We start from the raw sequence: 15,279 nt of genomic DNA, 5'->3' as shown, positions 1-15,279 counted from the left end.
AGGTCAAACGATCTATTGGATGTAAGAAGCATGTCTTACTTTGTTAGTTGACATTGTACAGACAAAAAGGTCATGAGTCTATATGTACTCGCGAAAGTGCTGCCGTCTTTTGATCGTCACAAAGCGGGCCTCATCAGCGGAGACCTCGCGTTGCGTAAGGAAAACAGCTCGATTATGTTATGGCGACCCATCCATCGATCCAGCATCATCGGCTAAGCCGAACGACTGCAGATAGCTGACAGGCCTCTTCATCGATTGAAATGTACTCACTTCTATCGATTCGATAGAAAAACATCTCACCTCCCCCGCGACCACCCCTCTAAGCATCCTCACCCAGCTTATCGACTCTCCAACCACAACACCAACCTCACAACTGCCAAAATGTCCCTCTACCCAGGCGTTGCCCTCATCACAGGCGCAGCCTCCGGTAAGCTGCTCTCTCCCACCATCCCTTCCCCCTCCCGTCAAACCCACCTTAACCTCCACTCCCCAGGCATCAGCCAAGCAACCGCCGTCTCCTTCGCCCGCGAAGGCTGCACGAAACTCGTCCTCGCCGACCGCGACGAAGCAGGCCTCGCCAGAACCCAGCAGCTCATCGTCCAAGTCGCCGGCGAAGGCAAAGCGGCCGCCATCGCCGTCAAAACAGACGTCACCAGCGCCGAGCAAGTCGAGGCGCTGTTCCTGCGCGCCGTGGCGGAGTTCGGGAGGGTCGACTACGCTGTCAATGGAGCTGGTGAGTATCCCCATCGCCAAGTCACATTGGCCAATGAGTGCTTTACTGACGTGCAAAAGGCGTCCTGAGCAACAACAAGCGCTCGCACGACACCACCCCCGACGAGTTCGACCGCATCAACGTCATCAACTACCGCGGCTGCTGGCTGACGTCGCGCGCGGCGATCAAGCAGATGCTCTCGCAAGACCCGCTGCCGACGCACGATGGCCGGCCGGGCGTCAGGGGGAGTGTTGTCAACATTGCCAGCCAGCTGGGGATCGTTGGGCGGCCGGCGGCGCGTAAGTTGCAACCCTACCTCCCACTGAGCTATTATGACGGAAGGCGAGGACGCGGACGCTGATGTTTTCTTGTTCCAAACCGACAGCGGCCTACTGCGGCAGCAAAGCAGCAGTCATCAACATGACCAAGTGCGACGCGATCGATGTACGCCCCATCCCCATCTCCCGTCCCCTACCCCATCTCCCCTTCCTCCCGACTGACCCTCCACAGTACTCCCGCGACGCCATCCGCATCAACAGCGTCTGCCCCGGCGTAATCGACACTCCCATGACGCAGCCCAACGCCTCCGTCTTAGAACCGGCCATCAGCATCGCGCCGATGGAGCGCATGGGGACGGCGCAGGAAGTCGCGGATTGCGTACTGTTCCTGGCGAGCAGCAAAGCGAGTTTCGTGCAGGGGGCGGCGATGGTTGTCGACGGGGGGTACACGATTAACTGAATTGCCTGAGGAGAGAGTGACTGGTTTGCCGGGTGGGAAGGAGAAGATAGGGATGGTACGAGGGAAGAGGAAGCAGGGGTGGGGGAAGGGGTTGAGGGTTGAAGTGAGGGATTTGTTACTATGTGTTGAGAGTTGCAGAGCATGTTAAGCAAGAACTGAAAATCGATTGCGGTTGGAGAAGCCAATGTGATAGCATGTAGTAAGAAGAGACAAGGTCAGAGAACCCAGTACAGGCCGTCCAAGTCTAATCACGTGACAAGAGGACTTGGTGACTTGGTGGATGAGATCAAGACAAGGCAACAAGACACCGTCGAAGGAGAGATTTTGCAGCAGACTGGATGAATAGAAAAGGGACACGATGAGACTCAGCATGTTATGCGCAAGAAGGTATAGTAAAATTATTTCAAAGATCGCCAGCTATGACTGTCGAATTATGTACAACAGCTGCGCTACCTCCACCTCCTTTTCCCACAGCAAAGCGGTATAGAAAAATAGAGTAGTAACACAGTACTGTCTCCACTAATACGAGAATAGGAAAAACGCATAAGGTATCATGCTATACGAGACCAGTTTAGGCAAGACAAGTGGAAATGGGAGTCTACTCCTCGTCGGCCTCGTCGCTGGCCTTCTGCTGCAGGAGGTAGCGACCCTCGCCGTCAGGGGTGGTCTCGTGCTGCAGAGTGAGCTTGGTGAGGTGGCCGATGATGTTCTCCATCTGGGTGTCGTGGTGGCTGCGGCTCTTGCGGCCAATGTCGGCAAGGGCAGGGATGGAGTTGAGGAGGTAGTAGACGATGGCGATGACGATGGTAACACCGATGGAGTAACCCCAGACAACGACGGCGGTGACGACGTCGGTGTGGCCGTTGAGGGTCTCGGTGAACTGAGACATCGGGTTGTTGAGGGGAACCTGGTAGGGGTTGCCGGCGAGCCAACCGAAGATACAGAAGAGGGTGGCAATGGCGTCGACAACACCAATGGCACCGATGAGCTGCCAGGAGGGGAAAGTCTCACCGCCACGGGTGACGAAGATGAGCCAGTTCTCAGTAAGGGCGACCTCGAGGAAGATGATCTCCTGGGTGTTACCCCAGTTCTGGACGATACCACCGTTGGGGACGTACATGGAGGCACGGACAACCCAGGTGGCAATGGCGAGCAACACACCGAGGACGGTGGAGATGATCCAGATCTTAGGAAGCTGCCACTCGACGGGGCGCTGCTCGGAGTGGGCGTTGTCGTAGGCGACGGCGACGGTGGCCAAGTCAGCGAAGAGGGCGATGAAGACAATAAGCTGAGAGCGGATGGTCTCGTTGAGGATGATCATGGTTGTGACGAGGTAGATCTCCAAGTGAAGACAGAGGGCGATACGGTACTGGATGTAGGCCTTCATGCGCTGGAAAATCTGGCGAGCCTGCTTGATGGCAAGAACGATGGTGGACAGACCAGGGGCGAGGAAGACAATATCGGCGGCGGCCTGGGCAGCCTCGGAGGAACCCTCGACGGCAATACCACAGTCAGACTTCTTGAGAGAGGGAGCATCGTTGACACCGTCACCAGTCATGGCAGTCAAGTGACCACGCTGCTGGAGCATCTCGACGACCTGGTACTTGTGCTCGGGGAAGACCTCAGCGAAACCGTCGGCACGCTCAACAAGGTCGTGCTGGGTGGTGCCGGTAAGACCGCCGTGGATGAGCTTGTGAGAGTTGTAGACCTTGGTACCAAGGGCAAGCATCTTGCAAGTCTCCTTAGCGATGGCAATGGCGTCACCAGTAAGCATCTTGACGGGAACACCAAGCTGCTGGGCCTCGATGATGGTCTGGGCAGTGTCCTCACGGGGAGGGTCGAACATAGAAAGCATACCGAGGAGGACCCACGGGTCGTTGTTCTTCTGGTAAGCGACACCGAGAGAGCGGAAACCACGACGAGCGAACTCAGTGGCCTTGTCACGGAAGAGGTCGGCAGTCTCCTTGGAGCAGTCGGTCAGGTTGAGGACAGCCTTGGGAGCACCCTTGGCGCAGGTGAAGCGGTCGCCGCGGAGAGTGCAGACAGTGGTGATACGCTTGGAGACGGGGTCGAAGGGAGTGAATTTCTCGGTCTTCCAGTCGTCCTTGAGGATGTCACGGGCCTTGGGGTAGCGCTTGAGGGTCAGGATGGTGACCTTGTCGATGGGGTCGAGGTTCTTGATGTTGTGGGAAGAGGCAAGGGCGGCGCAAGCCATCATCCAGTTGACATCCTCACCCTCAGCGACGTAGGGCTCGCGGATAGAGAGCTGGTTGGCAGTGAGAGTACCGGTCTTGTCAGAGCAGAGGACGTCAACACCAGCGAGGGACTCAATGGCAGTGAGCTTCTGAACAATAGCCTGCTGCTTGGCGAGGTAGGCAGCGCCGACAGCGAGGGTGGTGGTGGTGACGACGGGAAGACCGACGGGGACACCGATGATGAACAGAATCAGAGCGTAGTGGAGGAGGGTGTTGGAGGACTCCTCGGGGGTAGCGATCTTCAAGTGACGGAAGAAACCACCGATCCAGGCGAGCAGGATCCAGAACATGACGAGGACGAGAAGAGTGGTACCGATGTGGTTCATGATGGCCTTGAAGTGACCCTGGTCCTTAGCGCCCTGGACAAGGGTGGCAGTGCGACCGACGAAAGAGAACTTGGCAGAGGTCTGGCAGACAGCGTAGGCCTTGCCGCGCTTGCAACCGGTGGTGTAGTAGACGATGTCGCCCATGAACTTGTCAACAGCGAGCGACTCACCAGTGATGGCAGACTGGTCAGTGGCGACAATGGAGTGGCCCTGGTGGGCGACACCCTCACCATCGTCCTCAGCGTCCTCAGAGCCAGCGGGGTCCTCCTCGGGGTTGAGGGCGTGCTGCTCGCGGAGCTCCTTGTACTTGGCAAAGTCCTCGGGGGCATCGTAGTCGCAGATAAGGCGGGCATCGGCGGGGACGGACTCACCCTCCTCGATGATGACGATGTCACCGGGGACGAGCTCGCGAGCCTTGATGTCAAGTTCCTGGCCCTCACGGACGACAGTAGCCTTCATGGCAATGTCACCCTTCAGAGAAGCGACGACATCGGCAGCCTGCTTTTCCTGGTACCAACCGACGACGGCGTTGAGAAGAAGAATACCGATAATCACACCAAAGTCGATCCAGTCACGGAGACCGGCAGCGAGGAGGACAGCAATTTCCATAACTGTGCATGGTTAGCGCTATCGTTCGGAGGAGATTGCAGCTGCTAGCGGGTCGGGCGGGGTGCATGGTGTGGTCATAGCTCGACGTCGCGACAAAGCTTGCAAAAGCAAAACAAACGACGCCACTAGCCATTGGTCGCCAACATGGTCCACCACGACCATCGCAGCAAAGATAAGACTTACCATAGAGGACAGGGCCAGTGAAGAAACCGAGGAACTTGATGAACAGGTTCTCCTTCTCGGTGGTGATCTCGTTCCAGCCGAAGCGCTTGCGGCGGGACTCGACATCGCTGTTGGAGATACCCTGCTTGATGTCGGCCTCGAGCCACTCCTCGGGGACGACACCGGGGTCGCCGCTGGCAGCCTTGGAAGAGTTGCCAGAGCGCCAGAACTGCCACCAGGCCTTGCCCTTGCCAGCGTCGGCGGCGTCGGCAGCCTGGCCCTCGGGGGTGCCAGCCTTGGGATCTCTGTAGGTAGAGATGTACTTCTGCAGAGCAGTGTACTCGTCTGGTCGGTCGTTAGCAGTTGTTGCAGTCAAAGTAGAAGTTGATAGCCACTAACCGAGATCCTCAATGTTGCCGGGAGCCTGAGACCACTTGCGAGATCTGTCGCCGATGTTAGTAGGGGATGCGAGACGCGTTCAACCCCGCCGTGCCATCGCACTGCTGCATTGAGCCGGTGTCGTCGGTCGATCGCCTGGAGTCGTCGTGGGAATCGCGGGCGAGTTGCACCGGCGTCGAATGCGAGCAGGCGCTGGGCGACGGGGAGCTGTGGGTGGTGTGTACCTCTCGGCCGCGCCGTCACCTCCGTTCTCCATATCCTTTTCGCCGAAGCTAACGCGGGGAGCAGCCATCTTGGATAGCGATGCCCAAGTGAATGGTCGCTACAGATGAGATGACAGAGAGAGTTGGCGTGGTGCTGTCGATGAGGAGAGGAGAGGAGGCACTTTTGAAGCGGACGGGCAGCTGGTGAAAAAGAAGCGGATGCGCAGCGGGAGCGAGCTCTGTTGCAGCGGGCCCAACCGAGCCTAATGCTGGATGGAGCTAGCGGAATTTGGAGCGACCGCTGGGCAGCCGACAGCTGTGGGCTCGCGCAACGGCCTGGCACGGCGAAGAATTTCTTAGCTAACGGCGCGATGGAGCCCTGGCCGTTGCTTAGGCTGAGCGATTTTCTGGTCGCGGCCCCGGCTGGCGGCGCGAGTCGTGGGAGCGGGCGGTCCTCACGCAAGACACGCCCGCGCCGGTTGGGGAGGGCGGGTGGAGATGCCTGCAAAGGCCCGAAGAAAAGCACGCCGGCCGGCGCGAGCGGCACTGCCATTCGCCTGCTGCGTGCCGTCGTGTCCGCCAGCCGTCGCCGCCAAACCCTATTGCCGCGTAGCCCGTCGCCCATGCGCCGCCGGCCCCAATGAGCGCGCGCGGGGGGGCCCTTATCGCGCGAGTGATGAGTGTCGCACCTCTGCCCGGCGAGGCGTGGGCGTCCGGCGTGCATCTGCCTCTGCCTGCGCTGCTGACCCTGGCTGACTGCGCGGATGGCTGCTGCGTGCCAGGTGCTAGGTGCTAGGTGCTGGGTGCTGGGGCGCTGGCCCTGGGGTGGTGGACTGCGAGGCCGCCTTACGCAGCGTGATCGCCGCCGCCCACGCGCACACCCTCACCTCCCCGGCGCCGTCATGACGTGGGCGCCGCAGAGATCGCTCGCTCGCTTCAGCAGCCGGGTGTCGTCGCCGTTGCAGTACCACTCGCGCCGTGATTTGCGGCCGTGCAGCCCGGGCGTCATCGCGAGCCTCCAATGCTGCCAGCAGTGAGCCTGTGCGCGCCGCTCCCCCATGGTCCGGGGCCTGTGCCAGAGCCAGCGCCAACAATAATGATATGGTCGCGAGGGCGCTGCCTGCCCGTATCGCGGCCAGCAACACCTCCCGCAAAGCCATCGGCCATCGCAAATAGCAGCCCACTCCCAGCCCACCCAAATCTCTCTGCGCGCCGGCCGCTAGGCGCATCGTCGAGGTTTAATGCGCGCGCGGTGGGGCGTCTGGCCCCGGCGGCGGGCGCCAAGGCAAGCGAAATTGACCTTGGGCCAGCGCTCGCATCGCCGCGATCCAGCACCACGGCCGTCGCTGCAGGGCAACAGCCGGCGCGCAGGCAATAAGCTCGCCCATCGCGCCGCCAGCGCTCCCTAACCCCAATCTGCCGCCCGGGCATTGGCCACCCGGCCCTGCCCGTCCTCACACAGACAGCCGCCAGTGTTACGCAGTAGTTGCTGCTCACCACCGCGTCCTCGTCGGGCCTGCGAGTCTTGTGGAGGCCCGCCCTCGGCAGCGCCTGCCAAAGCTCTTCTGCTCATGCGCGATGCAAGTGAATTATTACATGGGCGGGCTAGTCAGCAGCGCTCTCCAATCTCACTTCGCGCCCCGCGCGTCTATCTGCGCCCGTGTGCCTGGCCTGCACTGTGCGATGGCCGCGATGGCGTCTCGCAGCCAGCTCTCGCCCGGCGCACGACACTCTGGCCATCGCTATCCGCCTTCTCCCCAACTGCCACGCACACCGCGTTTGATCCCATTGGAGTGATACTCCCGCAGAACCCCCGGGGGCTCGGCAGTCTCGGATCGGTTTCCAACGCAGGCACTTCGACACGCGCGCGAAGCCCGAGGATCGCGCGCTTCGGCCTCTGCTCCCAGCCTCACAGCTGATCCCCGACGCAAGGCGAGAGTTCCCTAGTCCTGGCGATGAATGGTTGTCGCGCGGGCTACCGTTTCACGTCCACCTTCTCCCGCTCGCGTGCCCGGCACCATGAAGACTCTGCTCTGTGTACCATCCATTGCCGCTGGAAGCATCTCCGAGGGCATCCGTCTTCAGGCACTTACCGCGCGATCGTGATACATCATGTCATTTAGCCAGACACTCACCGTGTCGCCCATTTCGCTGCCGTCCAAAACTCCCCGTCCGTCAAACATGTTTGATTGACCTACAATACGGAAGCACGACAATAGTCCGGCTCCCCAGGCTGGGCATCGCGAATACTCGCGTCCCGATCTACCTATACACATACGCTCTTGAGCTTCTTTGCCTCCTAAAGGGCTTGGTAGTGCAGTATTCTCGTCTTGGTATTCTTCGAGTGCAGTCGCCAATTCCCTCTCTTGGCGCAGCCATTGCGATCTACTCCGACGCCCATCTGTGCTTTCTTGGAGAAACGCCGTTGTTCGCCGGTGTGCCAGCGCGTGTGACAACGTGACTGATTACCGTGAGACTGCAATCTGGGGGAGATATGCTTCCTCCCTGCGTCGTGCAGCGTTGCGAGTCTGCGACAGACAAGACATTGGCGTTCACGCAACCCCATATATGAGAGCGCCTGCTACATCTCCAGTGTGGAGGGGTGGAGGCTTGGAGTCGCAAACTCCTTTCGACGTGTTCACCACGCATGATGAGCATACCCTTAGTGGAGCAGACGCTATGGGGTTGACAGTCCACCACATGCTGGGCGCTCGATGCTTGGTGTTTCATTACTCGGAGTTCCACCGTGATCAGCTACCCCTTTCAACCCCAGCCATCCGCCACCTTTTCCCCATGCAATAGCCCTCGCAATGTGATATCAACAACAAAGAGCGCCAGCATCCTCGTGCTCGCGTGGCCGTCGCCCTCCTAGTTCGGTATCCCAATCCGGACATTCGTCCCTTCGGAAGTCGGTATCTCTGCTCTGACCTCATCGCACGCTTTCGGGTGCCCACATAACCTCAAACACTCCATTGGCTCCCAGCCACGCCGTAACACATCTCTCGTCATGACTTGCAACACGATGACTGCACACCGGCAGCGCGTGCGGCATAGAGGCCCGTCCGCTCGTTCTGACCTGACCATCGCCCAAGTAGTCAGCTCATGCATACACTCGCGGTGATAGACTACGATTCATTGTTTGTCTTGGCGGATCTACGCCAGGCCGGCACTCGCACCGCTACGTGGGTATTCGGAAGTGCCAAAAAATCCCTCTCTCTCTCTCTCTCTCTCACTTCCCCCGGCGGAGCCCGTGGGGCTCCCAACACGGGCCCTGCAACCGTGCGGGCGTCTCCAGAGAACGAGCCCGCTGGTCTTTCACGCTTTGTGGGCTTGCCGTGTTGACCTGCAGATGGGCTGCTCAGTGGGCCTCGGTCGGGGCGAGCGAGAGCCAGGGCTGGCACTATTCCTCCAGACATTATTCTGCGAGGGCGCTACCGGAAAATGGTCGAAAAAGCACGTTCGTTCGAAGGCCTCCATCCCGGCCGTAAGCAGCCAAGTGACCGCGTCCTGAATTACCCGCCCTGGAGCGCGCTCAACCTCAGCGTTGCAGTCGAGTCCCTTGCACTTTGGTGTGCGACGCCGGACCTCGTCGGCATGACACTGCAGTGATACCACTGACCAGATGCGCCTTACGGCTCTGACGTGCCGCGGCTCCTGGCAGGAACGCCACATGCGTCTTCCTGCGATCGCGCGCTGTTGCTACCGCGGCGCTCAGATCTCTCTGCGCTGGTAATTTTCTTTCGAAAAAATGAGATAAGCTCTGCTGACGTCTCGCCTGGCCTTCAGCCGCCGGTGCCGAGGTGTGTGTGGGTGGAGAGGTCCCTCTGAAGGCGCCCAAGACGTTCAACGATCGGCTCTCGCGTGCCGTCCACACCGCATCGTGTACCGAAGTACTCTTCTCTCCGTTCTCTGGTCCCTTCTTCGCTCTGAACCCAAACCGCGAAAGCCCGTGGTCGAGGAAGCACTTCCGCGCGTCGCGCGCGTGCTCGCCGCCGCCGCCGTCGTGCCGATGGGGCGAGCTAGAAGCTGCAGAAGGCGTCCTGCCCTGTCAGGTACAGGCACGGCATGCATGCCATGCAGGTGGGCGCGCCGTCTGGGCCCCACCCAGGCTCCCAGGCTAGACGCACGCGCGCCCGGTCCGCCTAAAGTGCTCTCCCTCGGCACACGCGACGCCGCGACGGAATGCGCCATTAAATGGTATGCGGCATTAATCGCCTCGCGGCGTCGGCCACCGCTATCAATTGTCGCCGCTCCCCGGGTGCGTCTTGTGTGTTACTGTGTATTGCTGTGCTTGTGCGTTCTTGGTCGCTCCGGAGGGCCTTGCAGCGTTGAATGCGCCCAGGCCGAAGAAAGACTGTCGTTCCGTCGTCTGCTCCAAGCGACGCTTTTCCATGCAGTTCCGTGGGACCCTCGCTCCCCCAAATCGAAAGGACCTCTCCCTCCGCGATGATGCCGCCACACTACTGCGGGTGCTGCTCGTGACGACTTTCTGGTGATTATTCCGCGAGCTGTGCGAGACGACCGGTGTGTTGTATGCTGCGTGGCGGGACTCTTTGAAATGTGCCAATTCTCGGCAAGTCGACTCCGGCAGTGGCGATGTTGCGAGTGTCCCAACGTTGTCGTGTGACCGGTTTGCAAAGAGTAGGCACAATGGAGCTGGAATCTGGGTGGCCATTGCGATCGCAAGCAACTCAAAAATCGTTTCGTTAAAGAAGGCACATTCTTATTGAAGATAAGACGCTCTGAGAAATAGTCACGGTAGGTATTCGTTGCAATAATGACACGCCCAGCTGAACATCACTCTCTACGTCTCCTGGCCAGCGAGCTGCATTCCACGGGCAAACATGGCTTCAATGGCAATATCAGCAAGATTGGAGGCACCGCCGAAGAACTCACAATCACAGGATCCTAAGAAAACACCCATTTCGACCGCAAATCCGCAATATCAATCAACCGCTCCCCAATCAACAACAGTCCCAGAGCTCTGCCCGCCCAAGTGGCGCCTCAAACCGACCAACAGCAACAACAACAACAACAATCACCACCCCTCGCGAACCCTCCGAATCAAATCCCTCGCCCGCAGCCTCCTCCTGAAACAGCTCACCATCACAACGACGACGACGACACCCGCGCTCCCCCCTCCCCCTCCAACCCTCCAAACTCCAACCCCAACCCGCCGCAAAATGCGCATGAAGGACTCCGACGACTACCTCACCGCCCGCGCCGCGAACCCCCGCACCGGCCTCGTCAGCCCCAGCTTGCCCTCCCCGACGCCCCAGACGCCCGAGTCGCCCGCCGAAGCCCTCAAGCTACGAGTCCAGTTCGACCGATCGCCCATCCTCCCCGACGCCGGAGAGGAACAGCACGCGAGACCAGCTCTCACCCGCGCCAACTCCGCCCGCAAAATCAGCGCCCGCTGGCGCGCCGGCGCGCAGGGCTGGGCGCTCGAGGACGCTGTTGCTGTTGCTGCTGCGGCGGCGTCGCCTCGCGCGAGCGACGCCACCGCGAGCGCCGGCGCGGCTGATCTCGTGGGCGCGGTTTTTCCCCAGGACGAGAACGAGATCGCCCTCGCTCAGCTGGCAAGGAAGCCTCTGGGCCCCGCGGCCGAGGACCGCTTCGTGCTCCCCATGCCTTCGGCTCGGGAACCGCAGCCGTACGCGTATCCGGGCCGCAGCGCGGAGGAGATCCGCGCGTTCGAGCACTACAGGAGCAAGGCGAGGAAGACGAGCGGCGAGGGCTGGGATAGGCGGTGTGTGAGGGGCGGTGGGGGAGGGGTGAGGAAGACGAGTCCAGCGGATACTGGGGGCTGTGGTGGGAGGAGGGTGGTTTCGGCGGCGGGGCAGGAGAGGGGCAGGAAGAGGGCTGCGGTGCCGGGGCCGGTGCCGCTTCAGGGGCATTTTCCTAAGAGACGAGAGGGGACGGTCATCAGGCGCGGCGCGCCGAGTCTGGAGGTTTTGGACGGGACGGCGACGTCTGGGGCTGAGCAGATGCTGCGCGGCGCGGCGCTGTTCGCGCCGTATTCTTCTCCCAGGACGCCGGCGAGGAGGTCCAGTGGCTCTGGTGGAAGAGGTGGTGGTGTGCGGAGACCACACGCGAACGCCCACGGTCCCATCACGCACCTCAGCCAGCTGCCGAAACTGCACCTCGTGCACCCCGAGCTCGCCAGCCTCCCCATGCCCAAACTCCGGCGCGCCGCAGACCACGCTCTCGCAACAGCAGCAGCAGCAGGGTCGCGCTCCTGCTCTCTAGGCTGCGATCGCTCGACCGAGCCCGGCGCCTGCCAACGCCTCGCCTCCCTGCAACATCAAAGCCCCAACTCGCACCCTCTCTTCACAGCCCCAGACCCACCTCCCCAATCCCCCCTGCAACACCTGATCGCCCTGCTCACCTTCCTCCTCAGCAGCCTCCGCGCCGCGCACACCCGCCTCAGCGCCCACGTGCACATCCGCGTCCCGACGCCCGCGATGGTCGCGACGCTGGCGTCGCCGGACGCTTCGGCGGAAGAGAAGCTCGCGGCGTCGAGGGTGCTGATGTCGCTGGTCGGGCAGGTCGTTGCGGTTTTGATGGCAGTTACGCTCGTTTGGAGGGTGTGCGATGCGGTGTTGGGGGTGTTGGGGGTGGTGTTTTGGCCGTTGAGGGGGCCGGTTAGGTTGGCTTGGTGGGTTTTGAGGGGGTGATGGGGTTGGTGGGTGAGGTGGGAGGTGGGAGGGTTGGGGATGGGGTTTGGTTTGTAGTGTATTGATTGGGTTTTGTGGTCTGTTCACTCCGTCGGTTATGGGGGCTTTCTGGCTCCCTGTGTCTCTCTGGTCCTTGTCAAAATGGTTGATCGATGGTTGTGTCTTGAGAGCGTGATCTGATGGGTCTTTCTCAAGGCCTATAATTTTCTTGCATGAGATATAGAGACTTGATGTGTTGTCCGTTGCGCGTCGAGAATTTCGTCTGTGTCGTGAAGCTGCTCTGTCATAGACTAGCAGAATGACAGTACCTCATATACATGCCGGCACTTGGCTCAAGAACACCAAATTGCCCTTGAAAATTATCAGCTAATACCAACGGAAGTCCCAGATCATCTTAAGATATGCAGCAACGTCTACAAAACAGGAACGCGTCGACAATCGATGTGTTGCGGTCACCCCAACCCTAACCCTACTTACAGCGTTGCAACGACTTTTGCCGACCGAGGCACAGCATCGCGCTTGTTCGCGGTGTCACGAGGTCGACCAGATAGGAAGGAGCTCGGGTATCACGTTCCACACTGACCAACAATAAAAAGAGTCACGCAATCCACTTTGTCATTGCCGGGTATCTGCGTTGGGTCCAAGGAAAAGAAACTTTGCTACGAGAGGACTTCCTTGCCGGATGAGCAGCAAGGCCGCAGGTAGTCTCTTGGGCAAAGTCACATCTACTTTGAGAGAGTGCTTTGCTTTTAAGCCTCACGGATTTCAACGCCAATCTCAGCTGCCATACTCGCAGTCAAAAATGGTCATGCGGCCAATCTCTGACGCTGCTGCCGAGAAGGCTGCTGCTAGCATTCACGCACCGAGAGACCCGAACACTCTGGCCAACTACAATGCCTGGAGAACGCAGCACACGACCGCCAACTATGCGATCGACTTCGAAGGAAAGCGTCTTCACGGCAGTGTCAGCTTGACCCTGAAGAAACTCGCTGATGAACGCAAGATCGTTCTCGACACCAGCTTCCTGGACGTCTCTGCAGTCACTGTGGCCGGAAAGAAGGTCGATTGGGAGCTTGCGGCTAAGCGCACCGAGCCATACGGTACTCCTTTGACCATCGGTCTCGCCGACGAGTACGTCGCTTCTGCTTCCGAGGTCACCGTCGACATCGAAGTCTCCACCACCAAGGACTGCACCGCTCTCCAATGGATGACCCCGGCCCAGACCAGCAACAAGAAGCAACCGTACATGTTCTCGCAATGCCAGGCTATCCACGCCAGATCGCTGCTGCCATGCCAGGACACTCCGGACGTGAAGTCGACTTACACCTTCAACCTGCGCTCGCCCCTGCCGGTCGTTGCATCTGGACTGCCCACTGGAGCTAAGGACTTCGAGGTCGGCAAGGATGGCAAAGACGGCACCCTGCTCTACACATTCCACCAGAGCGTCCCCATGCCCTCGTATCTGTTCGCTGTTGCCAGCGGTGACCTCGCTTGCGCGTCGATCGGTCCTCGCTCTACTGTGTGGACAGGCCCTGAGGAGCTCACTGATTGTCAGTGGGAGTTCGAGGCGGACACTGAGGATTACATCAAGACTGCGGAGAAGATTGTCTACCCCTATGCTTGGACTCAGTACAATGTTCTTGTTCTCCCGCCGTCTTTCCCCTATGGGTGAGTTTGAGAGCCACTGCCTGCATGAGAAATATATGCTGACATCTTCGTAGTATGTTTCAAGTCCTAAAACGCTTGCCACAACGTGACTTTGCGCAAAAGCGAGCATTCCGCTGTTCAAGGTCCACGAGCTAATAGATGTTCAGGCGGCATGGAGAACCCAGTCTTTACTTTTGCAACCCCCACCCTGATCAGCGGCGACCGTGCTAACGTGGATGTGGTCGCTCACGAACTTGCTCACTCCTGGTATGTATAGAAAGTACAACATCTGCTCGGCAACATCAACTGACGCTCTCTGCAGGTCCGGAAACCTCGTCAGCTGTGCTAGCTGGGAGCACTTCTGGCTCAACGAGGGCTGGACTGTATACCTTGAGCGCCGCATCCAAGGCGCCGTGCACAACGATGACAAGATCCGCGACTTCAGCGCCCTTATCGGCTGGAAGGCCTTGTCCGACAGCATTGCTCAGTTCGGCGAGGACCATGAGTTCACCAAGATGATTCCTGACCTGAAGGGCAAGGATCCGGATGACGCCTTCTCCAGCGTTCCCTACGAGAAGGGCTTCGTGTTTCTGTACCATCTCGAGAAGCTGATTGGCATTGAGCAGTGGGACAAGTTCATTCCGCACTACTTCACCACTTTCAAGGAGCGCTCCGTCGACTCCTACGAGTTCAAGGCCACGCTGCTTGACTTCTTCGCGTCAGATGCTGATGCCAGCAAGAAGCTCAATGACCTCGATTGGGACGCTTGGTACTACAAGCCCGGCTTCCCACCCAAGCCAGCGTTCGACACCACTCTTGCCGACGCCTGCCTCGCACTTGCGGATCAATGGAAGGCTCTCAGCGAGGGCAAATCAGACTTCAAGCCGAGCGCCGACGACATCTCCAAGTTCACCTCTCAGCAGAGCTACGTCTTCCTTGAGGCCGTTCAGGGCTTCCCGTCCCCGCTGTCTCCGGCTCTTGTCGAGACTATGGGCAAGGAGTACGCGTACGCCTCGTCGAAGAACGTCGAGCTTGTCAGCAGATTCTATGTCATTGCTCTCAAGGCTAAGGCGGAGAAGTTCTACAAGGACGCTGCGGCGCTCGCTGGAAGAGTTGGCAGGATGAAGTTCGTCAGGCCTTTGTACAAGGAGCTGTTGAAGGTCGACGTCCCGTTGGCCCGCGAGACGTTCGAGAAGAACAAGGATTTCTACCACCCTATTTGCCGCAGCATGATCGAGAAGCTGCTGGAGGGCAACGCGAATGTTGGTCCGTTCTAAGGTGCTCATAGCGGCCTTTACTTGATCTACGGAGTATGTAATCACAATATGCTTGATGACGTGTTCAAGTAGCATTGTTAGCATCAACATAAATAACAAAAGAAGAGCATTGTACGGCCAATCCCATCCTCCTACGAGCAGCCCTCTCATTGGAGCGCAATCCAGCTCAGACCACGACTTCTGCCACCCAGCAAAGCCCGCTGGTGGGCTGTTGTGCGAAAGTCGCGTTCCAGCAAGCCATCACGCGTCTCGTCCAGAACGTCATCACCCACCT

The 15,279-nt window shown here is 59.5% G+C and overlaps 3 protein-coding genes across 3 annotated transcripts; 2 read left to right on the top strand and 1 right to left on the bottom strand.

Moving 5' to 3' along the window:
* Positions 1 to 199: 199 nt before the first annotated feature.
* On the top strand, positions 200 to 1,687 carry WHR41_05462 (uncharacterized protein). The gene is made up of 5 exons (XM_069374067.1): positions 200 to 427; positions 494 to 733; positions 793 to 1,011; positions 1,098 to 1,156; positions 1,223 to 1,687. The coding sequence occupies exons 1-5, from the start codon at positions 382 to 384 to the stop codon at positions 1,448 to 1,450; spliced, it is 792 nt and encodes a 263-aa protein (XP_069229297.1). The 5' UTR covers positions 200 to 381; the 3' UTR covers positions 1,451 to 1,687.
* Positions 1,688 to 1,821: 134 nt separating this feature from the next.
* On the bottom strand, positions 1,822 to 5,722 carry WHR41_05461 (uncharacterized protein). Its single transcript, XM_069374066.1, has 4 exons — positions 5,426 to 5,722; positions 5,202 to 5,245; positions 4,824 to 5,147; positions 1,822 to 4,642 (listed from the first exon to the last, which is right to left on the bottom strand). The coding sequence occupies exons 1-4, from the start codon at positions 5,491 to 5,493 to the stop codon at positions 2,049 to 2,051; spliced, it is 3,030 nt and encodes a 1,009-aa protein (XP_069229298.1). The 5' UTR covers positions 5,494 to 5,722; the 3' UTR covers positions 1,822 to 2,048.
* A 6,967-nt stretch (positions 5,723 to 12,689) lies between these two features.
* On the top strand, positions 12,690 to 15,126 carry WHR41_05460 (uncharacterized protein). Its single transcript, XM_069374065.1, has 3 exons — positions 12,690 to 13,749; positions 13,897 to 13,995; positions 14,051 to 15,126. The coding sequence occupies exons 1-3, from the start codon at positions 12,764 to 12,766 to the stop codon at positions 15,003 to 15,005; spliced, it is 2,040 nt and encodes a 679-aa protein (XP_069229299.1). The 5' UTR covers positions 12,690 to 12,763; the 3' UTR covers positions 15,006 to 15,126.
* Positions 15,127 to 15,279: the final 153 nt, after the last annotated feature.

The sequence above is a fragment of the Cladosporium halotolerans genome (assembly GCF_011745625.1).
Source record: "Cladosporium halotolerans strain TM138-S3 chromosome Unknown Sca15, whole genome shotgun sequence".
NCBI classification, from domain to species: domain Eukaryota; kingdom Fungi; phylum Ascomycota; class Dothideomycetes; order Cladosporiales; family Cladosporiaceae; genus Cladosporium; species Cladosporium halotolerans.
Note: the sequence above shows the minus strand (reverse complement) of the source record. Positions and strands in the feature narration are given on the sequence as shown.